Raw genomic sequence first — 18064 nt, forward strand, 5'->3', positions numbered from 1 at the left:
ACAATTGTCAGGACTCTGGTTCAGTTGGTGCAAACTCTACTTTGGTTTCTGGATGAGCACAGGAGCCAGTCCTAAACAATTCAGAGCATTACATTCCTCTGGCCATAGTGATTGGCTAACTATTGTCAAGTGAGACAATCAGATTCTATTATAATGATCATATTGGAGTTACTCCAAAAGACCACTGCTCTTTTCTGAGACTTCAACCTAAAAAGAAAGCAGCCTGGATCTTCTGGGACCCACAGTAGAGAGAAACAGCCTGCCAGGAATAATTGTTAATACAAAGCGATGCACAGCCAAGACACAGACACAGAACTCACCCAGATAATAGCTTTTTAGCCTCAGGATCCCAGCCATCTCTGAAGCTAGTTATGCCCAAGGACTTCTCAATAATCAAACCAATAAATTCCCTTTATAGCTTATAAAAAATGAGAAGAGTAAAAAGACAAGCCAGAGAAAGGTTAAAGGTATCTGCAATGTATGTATATATAATATACACAAGATATATATATATATATATGATATATAACACATGGTTTTATATATGTATGTGTACATAACTAGACATAGAGATACACATACATACAATAAAGGACAAGTAACTAGAAGGAAACCCTTCAAATAAAAAAGGAACCAAAAATGGGTGCCCTCATAAAAGATATCCAAATAGCCAATAAGCACATAAAAAAATATTTACCATCATTACATATCAGGAAACTGAAAAGTAAAACCAAAGCAGGATAGTACCATGTCCTCTACTGGAGGGCTAAGATTAGAAAGGGCTGGTCAGCTATGTGGAACAATTGCAATTTTCATGCATTGCTTTTAGGATGAGCTTTTAGTCCATCTTTTTGAAAAACTGGAATACTCAAAACTAAAGCTAAAGTCTACCCTATGAGTCAGTGATCTCATTCCTAAATACAAAACATATACCAAGAGAAATAAGTGTAAGTCAACAGAAAAGCGCAATTAAAAGGCAAGCTAGACATCATGCTGAGAAAAGAAGCCAAGTATATAATTGTACATATTGTACTTGAGCACTTAAAGATCAAGAGGATCAAGAAGCAAACCTAATGAACTGAATAAAGTCAAGATTGTGGTTTCCTCAGTGGAGCATTATTGAGAAAATATAAATAAACTTCCTGGAATCCTAGAAATGTTGTTTATCAGAGTGTGTACATATGTAAGTGAAATTTCATCAAGCTATATGCCTAAGATCAGCACACCTCGTGCACATTAGTGTATATATACTTCACTAAAACAGCAGAAAATGATGAAGGGAAAGTGGCATAGGTCTACTTTCAGAAATGATGGGGAAACATAACAGAAGGGAAAAGTGCAGCTAGATCTATCTGAAGAAGCACAAACCAAGTAACTTTCATCTTTCCCAAATAAAAAAAGCAGAAAAATCTGTTTGAAGGTATCAAATATAAATCTTCCTCCACTAAAATAGGACACCCTGTCTGATGTTTACCTCCCTTATACCTAATTTTCTTTACTGTCCACAACCCTTCTTGCTGGAGATTCCAATGGACCTGCATAGATGTCTCTCCTTGAGCAAAGTGGTGTGATGGGATTGTACTATGCAGATAACAATCCTGCTCCAAACTTGGGCCACCTCTATACAGTTGATGTGCCAGGGACTATAATATCAGCAAAATGACAATGCTGGACCCTGCCAGAAAATCTTTTTTTTTTTTTTTTAAGATTATTTATTTATTTATTCATGAGAGACACACACACACACAGAGAGAGAAAGAGAGAGAGAGAGAGAGAGAGAGAGAGAGAGAGAGAGAGAGAGGCAAAGACATAGGCAGAGAGAGAAGCAGGCTCCATGCAGGGAACCTGATGTGGGACTTGATCCTGGGGCTCCAGGATCACGCCCGGGGCTGAAGGCAGACGCCAAACCATTGAGCCACCCAGGGATTCCCCAAGAACTTGCCAGAAAACCTAAGAAACTGTGTAGGACCATGATGGAGGAATTGATGGAGAGGTCTAGGGAGCTGCTGGCTCTGAGGTTAGTAGGCAGGACACACAAAAGCTTGTCTTCGAAAGTAGGCAGGACACACAAAAGCTTTTACTCATGTAAAAGCATTTACTGTTCTGTTTCAAGCTAGTATTGATTAGTGGGTCCTAACATCAGGAAAATGAGCAGGAAACTGAAGCCCACCATGCACCCCTATGCCTCTGTCTCCATATTATGGCCCCACTAAACAAAAAGTAATAGCTCTTCCATCTGCCTTCCAATTCTCACGCAAAGGCTCTTCTAGACAATTCTAACCTGGAACTGGATATAAGGAAATGATTCTGAGAAACAAAATATGTCCAAATTAACACATGCATACCAGCTCAACTACCTTTACTTCCAGCTTTCTTATTGCAAGATCCTCCCCCTCTTTTTCCCCCCTTTTTAAACTCAAAACATTGGGTCCAGTTCCCAGCCATGAGCAAGGACCAACAACAAAATATTAAAACAACGTATCAGATGTGACTCTTTTTTTGGAGACTTTTGCACTTATTAATTTCTGTTAAAATTACTTATTAGACAGGAAAAGCTTTTAATAGTAAAAAGTGATAGCCTCAAAAACTTTAGGTTCTCTTAGTAAATAAAAAGGAAAAAAATGGGTAGGCAATTTCCAGTATGTTCCATACTAGATCAAAATGAAACTACCAATCACAAGGAAAAAATCACAAAAGAAATTACAAATACCAAAGTATTGATACCATAATGACTACATACCTGGAGAACGATGAGCATTAATTAGAAACTAACTGAACAAACCAAAAAAAGAAGACCACTCCTGCCTGCTTATGAAAAACACCTTGAATCCCCTATGGGTCCAAAAGGTTTTATAATGTAAAAACATTTACATCTCAGGCAAAATGAAAGTACCTATAATAAAACATGGTTAGAAAATAAATAAATAAATAAATAAATAAATAAATAAATAAAAAGTGGTTAGAGCTGAAAAGGTATTAGAGGGAAATTTATCACCGTAACTATGAATTCATATCAGAAAACAGAAACTGAAAAATCAATGAGCCAGCAGTCCACTTTACAGGTGAGGTGCTGATCTGTGCTTCTTGTATGAATTTTCTTCCACACAGGAAGCAATGTTCGCGAAGGCATTACCACCAGGTATACATAAACAGGTCTCTCTCAGCTGTGAGTTCTCAAGACTTCAAACAGATAAGCAACAATTTCTTGCTTTCTTACATTCATGGAGCATTTCCACAATGTTCCATCTATGATTTGAAAACACCTTGCAGACATCCCCACATTTTTTATATTTATACACTTTCTCTAGTGTGAGTTTTCACATGTCTTCGAAAGTAGGCAGGACACACAAAAGCTTTCCCACATTCCTTACATTCATAGGGTTTCTCTCCAGTGTGGCTTCTTACATGTCTTCGAAAGGATGAGGGACAACTGAAGGCTTTCCCACATTCCAGACATTCGAAGGGTTTCTCTCCAGTGTGCATTCTTGCATGGACAGTAAGGTATGAAGAATGGCGAAAGGCTTTTCCACATTCTTTACATTCATAGGGTTTCTCTCCAGTATGTGTTCTCATGTGGATCCTAAGAGCTGAGGGATAAATAAAGGCTTTTCCACATTTCTTACATTCATAAGGTTTCTCTCCAGTGTGAGTTCTTATATGTACTGTAAGGTGGGAGGAACTAATGAAGGCCTTCCCACATTCTTTACATTCGTAAGGCTTCTCTCCACTGTGAGTTCTTAAGTGTTCAGTGAGGGATGAGGAACGGCTAAAGGCTTTCCCACATTCCTTACATTCATATTGTATCTTTCCAGTGTGATCTCTCACATGTGCTCTGAAGGATGAGGGACAACTAAAGGCTTTTCCACATTCTTTACATTCATAGGGTTTCTCTCTACTTTGATTTTTCACATGCGTGTTAAGGGAAGTGGGAAGATAGAAGGCTTTTCCACATTCCAGACATTCATAGGGTTTCTCTCCAGTGTGTTTTCTCATATGGATACTTAAGGAGGAGGGACAATTGTAGGCTTTCCCACATTCCTTACATTTATAGGGTTTCTGTCCTGTGTGTGTTCTGACATGTACAGTGAGTTTTGAGGACTCACTGAATGCTTTCCCACACTCTTTACATTCGTAAGGCTTCTCTCCAGTATGAATTCTTATATGTATTATAAGGTGAGAGGAAGAACTAAAGGCCTTCCCACATTCCTTACATTCATATGGCTTATCTCCACTGTGAATCCTTTTGTGTTTGGAGAGTGAAGAGGAACAGCTAAATGCCTTCCCACATTCCCGACACTCATAAGGCTTATCGCCACTGTGAATCCTTTTATGTTCTGTCAGGGATGAAGAACAGCTAAAGGTTTTCCCACATTCCTTACATTCATAGCTCGTCTTTCCAGTGTGAATCTTCATATGTGCCCTAAAGAAGGAAGAACAACCAAAGGCTTTTGTACATTCTTTACATTCATAGGGTTTCCCTTCAGTGGGATTTTTCACATGCTTCTTAAAACAAGCAAGAAAATGGAAAGCTTTCCCACATTCTTTACACTGATAGGGTTTGCTGCCAGTGTGAGACCTGATGTGATTCTTAAGGGATAAATGATCCGTGAAGGCCTTTTGACACTCATGGCATTCATAGGACTTTACTTCAGTAGTTCCCTTGTCTATGTTAAGACGTGAAATTTGGCCAAAGGCTTGTTCACACTGATTTTCTTCGTTACATTCAAAGATGTGCTCCACTGGACTTCTTTTAAAAATAAAAAACACATTATTAGCAATAAATAAATTTTTACCACTTTCAGTGACTATGTACACTTTCTGCCCTGTCAAGTTACAAGTTCAAAGTTCTCAACAAGGGGTCTACAAAAGCCAGTATTACCAGTGAAGTTTGTTTTGACATAGAATTTTTCTGATAACTGCTTACAGCTGAACTGTGTGTCAAACAGTAAAGACCTCAATGTCATTTTTGAAATCTTGAAAAACTCTTTATGAAATCACAATTTTTGACTAAATTCTATGTACATGTTTTTTAAGTTTTGTCACATTTTAAGATTCTTTCCTGAGGCATTACATTTTCTTTTATGAATGGCACTCACCTCAAAAGTCTCTCATGGCTTTTGTTCTGATAATAAGTATCATGGTATTCCCAGTTTTGGTGTAAAATGGATGACCAAGAATCATTCCTTTTGAATCTTACTATTTTCTGTTCACTGGATATTTTTTGTTCATAAATATCTTGTGCTGATTCATTAGTTTTAAGTTGAATCTTAAAACCTGAAACAAAAAAGTAAAGGTACCTATAAGCAAAGGACTTCTGGCAGTGTTGCCGTTTCAGGACTTTGGCAATATACACAAGGGTCAAGATAGTCAGCAACTAAGAAATGATTCTATGAAGACTGAGACTGATAGTAACACATATAAGGAATTATTAGGAGAACAAAGGGCACCTGCCTGGCTCTGTTGGAAGACCATGTGATTTGATCTTGGGCTCATGAGTTCGAGCCCCATATGGAATGCAGAGATTATTTAAATATATAAAACTTAAAAAGGAAAACAAAACAAAAAAGAACCAGTTCCTTCCTAAACTACACATGATACTAACAAGAGGAATTCGGACAATCTTTCCCAAGAACTAGGAAAGTAAGAATACTGATAAAATGTCAAAATAGTAATGCAAGGTATCTGGAAGATCAGACTCCTCAAACAAAACAGTTTTGTTTTGCTCTTATTTGATGTTTCCAAATGTCATATCCCCCAACCAGGACAGTTTCTCCCCAGGACTCTTGCCTTCCTGGTGCTTCCCCTGGATAGGTCCTTGTTCTACTGTCTCCAGGTCCTCCTCTTGTTTCCATTGGGAGATCAGATATGGTGTGTGCAGTGGATATCCTGTTAATGCAGAAAGGCAAAAAAAAAAAAAATGCAGAAAGGCTTATCAGAGGGAAAATGATGAGGAACCATAAGCATTTCCATGAAGACAGGGTCAAAATTTTGCTCTTCTAATACTCTAATTATGGGCAAGAGTAAACTGAATTTCAACAGAACGTTTGTCAAAAACTTTTTTAAAGTAGGGTCAGTATGGGGCAGTAGACAATGACAAAGACAACAACACAGCCTCTGATTTCTAGAATTGATGTGACATTCATTATCTAAACTTCCAATATTAGAAGCTAAGCCAGGACATTTTGTTCTCCTCTTGCACATAATCTCTCAGAATACCAGTCTTAAACAAGGTTACTCTGAGATCATGATAAAATAAAACAAAACAAGGCCACCACATAATTTAATCTAAGGTTGACAAAAAAAAAAAAAAAGTCATTACGCCACCCACAAAATACTCAGTTACAAAATTTCTACTTCTTTTTGTCAGCATCCAATCTAAAGTGATCATCTGTGGACTGGGTTGAACAATGTCCCTTGAAAATGTATGTCTAGGGATCCCTGGGTGGCGCAGCGGTTTGGCGCCTGCCTTTGGCCCAGGGCGCGATCCTGGAGACCCGGGATCGAATCCCACATCGGGCTCTCGGTGCATGGAGCCTGCTTCTCCCTCTGCCTGTGTCTCTGCCTCTCTCTCTCTCTCCCTCTGTGTGACTATCATAAATAAATAAATAAATAAATAAATAAATAAATAAATAAATAAATAAAAAGAAAATGTATGTCTAAACACATCAATGAGACAAAATCGCTCAGAAATAGACCTACATAAACAGTCAGCTGATCTTTGACAGAGGAGCAAAGGCAATACATGGAGAAGATAGTCTTCAAAAGAGACTAAACAACGAGCCACCAACATTCAAGAAAATATAGACACAGACATTTACACCCTTCACAAAAAGCAACTCAAAATGGATCACGGGGATGAAAAACCTAAATGTAAAGTGCAAAACTATGAAACTCTTTGAAGAAAACACCATATGAAAAGATAGTCCAATATGTCCTGAGGAAAATACAAATTAAAACAATGAGAAACCACTGCACACCTATGAGAACAGCAAAATCCAAAACACTGACACCAAAAATGCTGGCAAGGATGTAGAACAGGAATTCTTTCACTGCTAGTGGGAATGCAAAATGGTACAGCACTTTGGAAGAGTTTGGCAGCTTCTTACAAAACTAATCTTAACATATGATCAGGCAATCACACTGCTTGGAATTTACCTAAAGGAGCTGAAAACATGTCCACACAAAAACCTACACATGCATGTTTACTGCAACTTTATTCACAACTGCCCAAACTTAGAAAAAATTAAGATGTCCTTTATTTTTTTTTTAATTTTTATTTACTTATGATAGTCACACAGAGAGAGAGAGAGAGAGAGAGAGAGAGAGGCAGAGACACAGGCAGAGGGAGAAGCAGGCTCCATGCACCGGGAGCCAGACGTGGGATTCGATCCCGGGTCTCCAGGATCGCACCCTGGGCCAAAGGCAGGCGCTAAACCTCTGCGCCACCCAGGGATCCCTTAAGATGTCCTTTAGTGGGTAAATGGGTAAATCAAGCTATGGTACAGCTAGACAATGAAATATTATTCAGAATTAAAAAGATATGAATTATCAAGCCACAAAAAGCCATGAAAGAACCATAAATGCATATTACTATGTGAAAGAAGGCATTGAAAAAATCTATCCACCTTACCACATGACTCCAACTACAACATTCTAGAAAAGCCAAAACTATGGAGGCAGTAAAAAGATCACTGGTTGCCACAGCTTAGCAGGAAAGGAGAGAAGAATTGACAAGGCAAAGAGGATTTTTAGGGCAATGAAATTACTCTGTATGATACTATAATGATGAATATATATCATTACATATTTGTCCAAACCATAGGATGTATTCTATGTTGAATGAATTCACCAAGAGTGAATCCTAATGTATAAATTATGGACTCAAGTGATGATGATGTGTCAATTCAGGTTCATCAACTGTAACAAATGTATCATTCTGGTAGAAGATGTTGATACTAACTGTACAGAGGTAGGGCACACATGAGAAATCTTTGTATCTGCCACTCACTCATTCTGCTATGAATCTACAACTGCTCTAAAAAAAAAGTAAGTGTATTAAAACAAAATGTCATGTATACCTGAAACCTCAGAATGTCACTTTATTGGAAACTGGGTCTTTGTAGATTAATCAAATAAAGATGAAATTATACTGGATTTGAATGGGTCTTAAATCCACTGACTAGTGTCCTTATAAGGAGGGGCATAAAACAGAGGGAAGAAGACCAGGTGAAGATAAAGGCAAAGATCAGAATGACCTAGTTGCATGGGGTGCCCAGATGACTCGGTAGAGTGTGCAACTCTTGATCTTGGGGTTCTGGGTTCAAGCTTTATGCTGGGTATAGAGATCACTTCAAAAATAAAATTTAAAGAAAACAAAAAACAAACAAACAAACAAACAAAAAACCCCAATATCATCGCAAACCAAAAAACACCAGGGATTGGTGGCCAACTACCAGAAGCTAGGAAGAAACAAGGAGAGATTGCTGCCGTAGAGCCTTCAGGAGGAGCATGGTCCTACTGACACCTTGATTTTGTACTTCCAGTCTCCAGAAATGTGAAAGAATAAGTTTCTGCTGTTTTCAGCCAGTTTGTAGTACTTTGTTATGAAAAGCCTAGGAAACCAATACAGCCTGCTTCCACAGACCCACCCCTAAGTCACTCAACCAAAGTACAAACCCTGTAGTATAACTTTTTAACACCTCTTTTCGGAGATATACCACAGCTCCCCATGTCATCTGTTCTCCCTCCCTGCACTAATAATCTCCCCTTGTTTACAGGTATGTTTCTGAGTAAAGAGCATTAACATCAGTAAAATTCTCACAACGACCCAAACCACAAACTTCCCTAAGGCTCAAAGTGACTCCTGAAGTCTATGCCAACACTTTCTATGCCACAGTCTATGCCAACAAGGCTTTTAACCACAAGAAAAAGAAAAAGGCAGTTCACCACACAGATGTTTATTTTCATGGTGAAGCCACTAGATTCTAAGTTCCTTGGGGTCGGTGACCACGTCTGTCTTATTTACCAATTTATTCTAATTCCTCAGTCTAAATCCTAGAACAAGGTCAATTAGTAAACTTGTTTTCTAAACAACTAAATAAAGAAATGTTGCCATTCTTACCTAGTGAGGCCAGGTTCTGAAAGTTTTCCAGCATCACATCTCTGTAGAGGCTTCTCTGAGCAAGATCCAGCAAAGCCCACTCCTCCTGGGTGAAGTCCACAGCCACATCCTCAAAGACCACAGAGTCCTAAAACATCCCACATACATTCTTTTCAGAAAGGTACCAACTCTCCCCACGTGTGCAGGAAGATGGATGAGGTTGCTAATACCGGGGAACTGAAAATCATAGGAAATTCTGAAGATTTTATGATCTCCCAAAATCTACCTAAGAATTCAGACATCATATCTTTCTCCTTGTATCCATTATATCCTTCCTAATCTCATCCTATTTCATGGATCTAACTACACTTCTAAAACACTAAATTGATCTCTTGCACAGTTTGATGGTGACCAATTCCAATCTTATAATGATCCAGAACAGTCCAGAGCCTATAGCAGAAATGACAGATGCTCTAGAGATGAAATAATTTCCACAGACACTAGCAATTCCTTGTTCCACAAATAATTTCACCTGCTTCCTTCTTTCCTACCATAGCAATCAGCATAACATGAAAGACCGAGTCAAAGCCAAATGAGGTTTAAATGCATAAAATCACACTGAGGGATGGGGAACTTTCTTTGTTGGTTTCTTTTTTTCCCACAAACCTGAGGCCCAGAAGCCTGCAGAAATATAACTTTCCATTCAGGCCCACAGTTGGCCATATTGTCTTTTACTTTAGCCAGGGGGTCAGCAAACTACAGCACATGGGCTAAATCCAGCCTCCAACTTGCTTGTGCAAAGTTGTATTGGAACACAATAAAACATTTGTTTATGAACTGTCTGTGGCTGGTTTCATACTAAATTGACAGTTTAACTGTAATAGAAACTCTATAGCCTCAATGCCTAAAATACTATGTGATCCAACAGAGAAACAGATTGCTGACCACTGCTCTAAACAATTAGGAGGTCAATGACCTGGTGGAATGGAAAATTCTTTTGGAGAATTATTAGCTCCTACCTACCTGTGTCATATTTTTCTGTAATTCAGCAGCATTTCTTTCTTCTTCCATGTTCCCTTCATGAAGAAAGTCAGAGCACTGAGAAGTTAGTTAGAGCTGAAGCAGGAGAAAGAAAACACAAGAATCCAGGTCTCCTCACAATTTCCACAACTCATGAGCCTGGATGCTGCAGCACATCTGTTATGAGGGACCACTCCTCTCAAAATGCACACGCGCGCGCACACACACACACACGTATAAAGCATACCCCTAAGACACCCACCAAACACACACTGAGTAAGAAGGTAATCTTATCTCCTGCAGAGCTAGAAAAAAAACATTGCTGTGGTCCTTGCTGACCATTAAAAAGAGGAGGGAGAAAAGGTTAAAAGTCCCATTTTGTAAATTAACCAAAATCTAAAACACTTTAGCTGTCAACTTCCCATAATAATGAAAAACAAAACATATCAGACAATGCTTTCAACCATAAAAATACACTCTGTGTCAAATCCAAAAAAGCACTTACATATCCAATTTCTGGGGGCTCCACTCCCAGTATTTCTTACTTCTGCACCACTGGCAGGCTAACAGGAATTACTGCTCAGCCCCTGACCACTGAATCCACCCCTGCAGGGCCTCTGAAACTCAGTTTCTGAGAAAGAGTATCAACTGACTGAATACTACATGTAGGAGGCAGAGAAGATTGCCATGCTGTGACTCCCATGTTAAAGTTTGCCTATGCAATACAGCAGCACAGAACAAGAACACCCAAAGTGAAGTCAGCAACATGTCATATCCGATAGCAGCTCTATTAGAAAAATTTAAAGTAACAAAAACTAACAGCTTTTTTCATGCAGTGGATCAAGCAGCATATTTTAATATTGATAAAAATGGCAACATTCTTTACTGTATAAATAACATGTGCCATTTGAGCAACCATGAGGGGAGAATGACCCTGCAGAGAGCTTTCTTCTCATAGAAGTTCTGCAAATCAGGTATTATTACAGTTTTTATAGTTGAGAATTCTTAGAATCAATTAACCATACACTCAATGCTACCAAGTCAGAAAGCGGCCGAGGTGTACATAACACAGGGTGTACTACACATACAAGTGTGTGAATGCAGGCCTGTTTGTCTTCAAAGCCTAAATTTCCAATGAGTGTATTTCTGAACATACACCTTATAATTTAGTTGTTAGTGAGGCCATTATTACAAGCAGTACCAGAGTCTAGCCTAGAACCCTGCTGTGCACTATGGAGAGTAGACAAACGAAATATTCTATTTAAATGTTTTATCTTTGAGCAACTCTTGACTAAGACCCATGTTCTGAGCAAGGGCGCTTCCCTTAAGGCCCCTACCTCTTGTTCCTTCATTTCATATTTACTTAGGTAATATTTACCCCAATCCCACTACATACAGTCACAGAGGATATAGCACTGAACAAAACAGAAAAATCCTGAAGGACAGGGATGTCATGATCTTCTGAGGGAGAGCAGTAAACAAACAAATTGTATCAGGTAGTGGTATAGGATACATAATAATGCAGCACACACACACACATTTACCTTTAACCAGTTAGGACTACTTTTGTAGCAGAGAAGCAGCAGAAAATGAAACAAAGTGTTTCAGATAACACTGGGAATCCATAGCTGATGTGGGACATATATTTACATAGTTCTATGAGTATCATCAACTCCCAGAGAAAATAAAATCAGAATGAGTGGAGTAACCATTAACTTAAAGGTTGGAAAAGGACAGCATAAAGGTTTAGAAAAATGAAAATAGGACAAAATGATGTTTTTAAAAACTAAAAAAGAAATCATAAAAAGGAATAATGTGCCCCTTGAAAACTAATAAAATCAACAAAGCTTGAACAATTTTAACAATAGAGCATAGACAAAGAGTTATGAATGAGTCATAATCACAGATTTTGAAGGGAGAATACAACAAAAAAGCTAAGATAATACACATGAAAAAGTACAGATAATGAATGAATTCCTACAGAGAAGTACAACTTTCTGGCAATGGTCTAAAATAAATACAAAACCTGATTATATCCAATCTTGAAAGAAAACAATAACAAACACACACACACAAAAAAAAACAGTAGTTTTTTTTTTTTTCTTTTAAAAAAACAGTAGTTTAAAACAGGCCCACAAAATAAATATAAATTACAAATTTTTTCACAGGCAAGTACACCAAATAAAGGATTCATAATTCCATTGTAAGAGTGGAAAAATACTGTTTTCCTAGTGTTTCCAAGCCAAAAAAGTACAACTCAAGACAAAATAGGAAAGATCTCAAACATACAAATGCAAAACACTATAAAAGTATTAGTATAGTCAAGAATTGAATAATGAGGGATGCCTGGGTGGCTCAGCAGTTGGGCGTCTGCCTTCCGCTTAGGACGTGATCCCAGGATCCTGGGATCGAGTCCCACATCAGGCTTCCTGCATGGAGCCTGCTTCTCCCTCTGCCTGTGTCTCTGCCTCTCTCTCTCTTTGTCTCTCATGAATAAATAAATAAATAAAATCTTAAAAAAAAAAAAGTGACCAATCTATATCAATATCCATTGATGACCATTTAACACACTAGAATTAGAGAATAGCTCTAATTTGGAAAAAAATAATTAGTATCTATGACCCTACAGCAAATATATGTTTATATTTATTTAATTTTTTTTTATGTTTATATTTATATTTATATTTTTTTTAATATATAAAGCCTAGGAGAGCTTGAAATCATCACTCTGAGATCAAGACCTGAATGAACTGAGAGACCAAGAGTCTGAGGCTGGGGTCACCTGGTCGCCTCAGTCCATTAAGAGCCAGACTCTTCTTGATTTTGGTTCAGGTCTTGATCTCAGGGTTGTGAAATCCAGTTGTAATAGAAGCAGGACTCCCCCTGATGATGAGTGGGGAGTCTGCTTAAGATTCTCTCTCCCTCTCTAAAAATAATAATAATAATAATAATAATAATCAGACCCTAAACCAACTGAACTATCCAGGTGCCCCACATACTATTTAAATTCTGAAATGATAGGGGCGCCTGGGTGGCACAGTGGCTGAGAGTCTACCTTTGGGTCAGGTCATGATCCCGGAGTCCTGGGATCCAGTCCTGCACCAGGCTCCCCGCAGGGTGCCTGCCCCTCTCTCTCTGTCTTTCATGAGTAAATAAATAAAAATCATAAAAAATAAAAAATAAGTAAATCCTGAAATGATAGAATAACTCCCCCCTGGGATCGGGAACAAGGCAAGGATGCAAATTATATGCTCTCATTTAGTACTGTCTGTCCCCTTAAGGGGAGGTCCTAGCAAACACACTCAAGAAATTAAGAACGCAAGGTACGGGAATATAAGAGAAAACGCTGAAAACGGCCCATGATCTCACTCTCGGTGTGAAATTCAAAATAATCTACAGATAAATGGTTAAAATTTACAGCCGCATTGGAGGAAGAAGGGGGTTACAGAGATATTAAGTAATCAGTTCGCGTTTCTGTACCTGAATATAATGTATCAAACTGCTGCCCACAGGCAGGGTAAAATTCAATGATGAAGTATCTCCTGCACCAGGAGGGGAGCCGGGAACCGAGCTGAGGCCAACGTCACCCGGTGCTCACCCAACACACCGAAATCCACTGACCCGCGGACGGACGAGGTGGACGCGCCTGCCCCGCCACCGAATGGCGGGGATGCTTTTACTTTCTGAAAAGGCAGCCAGGGATGCTTGCAAGGCCTAGCACGTAGGAGGGTGGGTGTCTAACTCTAGCCGGCAGCCGACTCACCCCGGCTGCTGCACGCAGCCCAGAGCTCCTGATTCGGGGAGTTAGGGCCGAGCCGCGGCCGCGGGAGGCCCCCCGCGCTGGGTTCCGGCGGGGGCGGGAGGCACGGCCCGAGCGGCCGTCCTCCGAATGACGACCTTTCCCCCTCCCGCACGCCAGACCCGGGGCTGGACGGGCTGAGCTGGGAAGGACGCCGACTGAGGCAGAAAATCCGCCCCAGCGGCGAGCGGGGGACCGAGGCGCTATGGCCGTCAGCTCGCGCACGCGCAGGGGCACACTTCTACTTCCGGTTTCTGAGCCGCGCACGACGTAAAGGGCGGGGCCTAGGGATCAGGGGGTGTGGTGAGACGGCAGGTGGGGGCTTCCAGCCGCCGGTGGAAGAGAAATGCTAGTTTCGTGCTGCCGTGAGTCGCGGTTGGGCCCTGAGGCCGGAACCGTGCAGGACTTGGGGTTGGACGGGGCTCAGAGGGGCCTCAGGTGGTTGGCGGGGTTTGGCTGTCTAGGCCTGTGGGGTGGAGCTGGGGCGAGACACTGCCTGGGGGCGTGGCTTAGGGTGGGACCACCCCCCGAGGGGCGGGGCTTGCTTGAAAATTGTTGGGGAGGGCACCTGGGTGGCTCTGGGGTTGAGCATCTGCCCTTGGCTCAGGTCATGATCCTGGAGACTGAGGATCGAGTCCCACGTCGGGCTCCCTGCATGGAGCCTGCTTCTCCCTCTCCCTGTGTCTCTGCCTCTCTCCGTGTGTCTGTCATGAATAAATAAATAAATTCTTAACAACAACAACAAAAAACAATGGCATTCCAGCTCCTCCTCAGAGGAGCATCAAGACCCCCAATTCTTGGGCCCAGTCAGCTAAAACAATACTTATAGTAACGGAAGTCAAAGGAGTTTACATCCCTGCCCTCCCCAGGAGTCCAAAGAAGGTGGCTACTTTACTGAAGGAATGTTCTAAACCACGAGATAAGTGTGGCGTCCTCCTTACCACAGCTTCTCACCAGGATGCTCCCCCCCCCCCCCCCCCCCGCAAGAGGAGGAAAGAGCCCAAACTCCTGCAGGTGATGAGCCACGACAGAGTGCAGGATTCTGGAAAAAATAGGCTGTGTTATCACTGTAAGAACAGAGATGTCTTATCCTCCCCTTGGCCAGTGACCTTCCAAAAAGTGGTAAAAGACAAAAAGGCAAAGGGGGAAGGCAAAAAAAGGAAGAGCTGACTCTTTCTTGGAGGAGGAAATATACATTGTCTCTACTATTAAGGGCCTAACCCAAGAAAGCAGTCTCTCTCTCCGACCCCAGGAAGTGAATACCTTGGGAGGAGAATTAATGAAAAGGGAAATTACCAGCTTAACCAATAAAATGGGCCCACTTTTGCTATAAGATGATACTGTCCTGGGTGTTCTTTCCAGACAGTCCCTTTTCCCATTATTGGAATGGGACCTGCTGAGCCAACCTTGTGAAATAAGCTAAAATCTTGTGCCATTGGTGGGCGCCAGTTGCTGAGAACAAGTTAACCTTCTGTTACTAGTGGAGGTGGTCAATATGCCACAGTATCTGCTGGCTGAGGAAGGGCACTGACTTAGAGAAAAAAGGGACACTGATTCCTGCCATTTCATCTTTAGTTCCTGGTGCAGCCTGTGATTAAAGCCACTAAGCATAAATGAGGCTGACCATAGACTATAGTTAAACGTGATTATTCCCTTCACTACAGCACCCATACGACATATCACCGCCTTATTGGATGATGTTTGAGCTGAAATTTTGAATTTGGCTAATATGTTCTATTGAATAAAAGTCTCACAGATGAGAAAGGCATCCTCACCCACTGCCCACGTGATGTACTCTCTCTTAAAAAAAAAAAAGATTTTATTTATTTATTTGAGAGAAAGAGAGTATGAGCTGGGGCTGGCGGGGAGGGAGAAGCAGACTCCAAGCTGAGCCCGGAGCCTGATAAAGGGCTCTGGATCCCAAGACCCCGGGATCATGACCTGAACTAAAGGCAGATGCTTAACCTCTGAAGCCACCCAGATGCCCCCATGTTGTGCTCTCTTAAAGGCCTGGAACAAACTTGGGCCTGCTCCCAATACCCAGAAAATAGAATGAATAGAATGAATCCTTTCAGATGAAATAGATAACACCATTTTGGCAATACCCTGGGAGAGGTATGGGCAGATTCCCCTACTGCCTCCCACAAATGACCATCAACTTTAACCTATGCTCTGTGGCTGTGCCTCTTTGGCTATACTCTGCACTTCTGTTCTGAATGGGGCAGAGCAAAAAGCCCCTTACCTCATCAGAACCTAGGAAGCAATGAGAAACTGTCTTCTGACCATTTCCCAAGAGAGGTGAGTGGGAGATGACATCATAACAGCTCCTTACAAGCCTCCCATCCTATCATGTTCTGGGAGAATCACAAGGCAATCTTGCCAACACTCAGATTTCCCCACAGGTCAAGCTTTTGCCTGCATGGCCTATGTGGATAGATACAAAGTCTCAATGGCACCACAGCTGAGTCATTTCTCTACAACTCTGGCCCCCAATTTTTCATGTATCTAGCTAAAAATTCTTTTTAGATGTTTTTGTGCTGGGCAGAATAATGCTCCTACCAAAGATGTCCATGTTCTAATCCACAGAACCCATGAATGTATTACTTAGTGTGCCAAAGGGGACTATGCAGATGTGGCTAAATTAAGGTTCTTGAGATGGGAGGTATTATGGAGGTGGGCCTAATGGGTCAGGGATCTTTATAAGTGAAAGAGGGAGTCAGTAGAGTCAGAGCCAGAAGAAGAGATTTGAGAATGGAAGTGGTGATAAGAGTAATTTATGGTTATGAGCCAAGGAATGGAGACAGCCTCCAGAAGCTGGAAAGGCAAGGAAATGAATTTTCCCCTACAGTCTCCAGAGTAATGTGGACACCTTGTCATGCCCTGTGGACACCCTGAATCTCACCGTGAGACCCATCAGATGCCTGACCTTCACAACTATGAGATAATAAATTTGCTTAAGCTACTAAGTTTCCGGTAACTTGTTACAGAAGCAGTAGGAAGCTAACACAGATACTGTAACTAATTGTACCTATAGGGGCTTATGCCAAAATAGATAGTTTTTTTAAAGATTATATTTATTTATTAGAGAGAGAGAGAGAGAGCAGAGGGAGAGTGAGGGAGAGGGAGAGAATTTGAAGCTGACTCTATGCTGAGTGCAGAGCCCAATAAGAGGCTCGATCCCACAACCTTGAGATTGTGCCCTGAGCTGAAACCAAGAGTCATACACTTAACCAGCTGAGCTATTCACAGACCCATGATTCTGTTATTTTAGGGAACTTCAGACAAGAATGACCAGTACCATGACTCCCAGTAGAGTAATGAGGGGTATATACTTCAGCCAGGCTCCCCATGCAGAGCCAAGCCAATTAAATTATTAAAGTGGGTGCAGCAAGAGGTGTTGGCAGCTGAACACACCCTGCTTCAGCTGGCCAACAGGAAGTCCAGGGTAACACAATTGTTCATTACCACTCATGCTAAAGTATTTAGAACACTGTCATCATCTGTGGGAAATATACAAAATAGAACAATAATAATAGGATGAGACCAAAAGGAATCATATTAGTATCCAGAAAGTTAATTTTGTTCTGTTAATTCAAGTTCAGTATCAAGGGAGGCTGCTCCTCCCTGAAGGTTCTTTGAAGTGTCTAAATGTGAACATCCATTTTAGAGGTTACCTTGGTGCACAGAGAGAAGTTTTATAGACTGAGACCTTCTTAGAGTTTTAATGTGTCATAACAAATTCAGCATCCTCGTTTTACTGCAATTAAACTCACATTTTCCCATTTCAAGAGATCCTGGAGACCAAAACATTGACCAGATCTCATAAAAATATTTGTTTCCCTAGAGTTTCTGTTTGGGATGATGAAAAAGTTTTGGTAATTGATAGTGGGGTAGTTGGAGAACTTTGTAAATATACTGAATGCCACTGAGTTATACACTTAAAAATGACTAAAGTGGTAAGTTTTAATTTTATTGCAGTTTTTAAAATCATTTGTGTCCTTCACTATCTTATCTCATTGGGTGCATTTTTCTCTGACCGGTGTGTAAGCTACACACTTTCTGATCTCCCAGGAGGAGCAACAGAAGGATTTAGGGAAAGTGTACAAAGGTTTATTTGGGAATAGCAGAGAACTGCAATTTGGGGC

General features: G+C 40.8%; 1 protein-coding gene across 4 annotated transcripts; it reads right to left on the bottom strand.

Annotated features, from left to right (window-relative positions):
* Window positions 1-1808: 1808 nt before the first annotated feature.
* LOC121495759 (zinc finger protein 699) lies at window positions 1809-14125 on the bottom strand. Of its 4 annotated transcripts, none has more exons than XM_041763668.1 (6): window positions 13601-14125; window positions 10124-10176; window positions 9122-9248; window positions 5788-5886; window positions 5097-5274; window positions 1809-4744 (listed from the first exon to the last, which is right to left on the bottom strand). In XM_041763668.1, the coding sequence occupies exons 2-6, from the start codon at window positions 10169-10171 to the stop codon at window positions 3292-3294; spliced, it is 1905 nt and encodes a 634-aa protein (XP_041619602.1). In that variant the 5' UTR covers window positions 10172-10176; window positions 13601-14125; the 3' UTR covers window positions 1809-3291. The 4 variants fall into 4 exon arrangements, with proteins under 4 accessions (XP_041619602.1, XP_041619600.1, XP_041619603.1 ...); XM_041763666.1 differs by having other exon boundaries at window positions 1809-4747; XM_041763669.1 differs by lacking the exon at window positions 10124-10176 and having other exon boundaries at window positions 1809-4747.
* Between the last annotated feature and the right edge of the window lie 3939 nt (window positions 14126-18064).

This window comes from Vulpes lagopus, chromosome 7, assembly GCF_018345385.1.
Source record: "Vulpes lagopus strain Blue_001 chromosome 7, ASM1834538v1, whole genome shotgun sequence".
Classification (NCBI taxonomy): domain Eukaryota; kingdom Metazoa; phylum Chordata; class Mammalia; order Carnivora; family Canidae; genus Vulpes; species Vulpes lagopus.

What these genes read in the sequence shown, in the direction of transcription:
- LOC121495759 (XM_041763666.1), bottom strand. Translation starts at nt 10,171, where the DNA reads ATGGAAGAAGAAAGAAATGCTGCTGAATTACAGAAAAATATGACACAG. An exon ending in TCAGAACCTGGCCTCACTAG is followed by an intron (nt 5,887 to 9,121) that starts GTAAGAATGGCA and finishes CTGCATTAACAG; the next exon opens with GATATCCACTGCACACACCA. An exon ending in AGCCATGAGAGACTTTTGAG is followed by an intron (nt 4,748 to 5,096) that starts GTGAGTGCCATT and finishes TATTTTTAAAAG; the next exon opens with AAGTCCAGTGGAGCACATCT.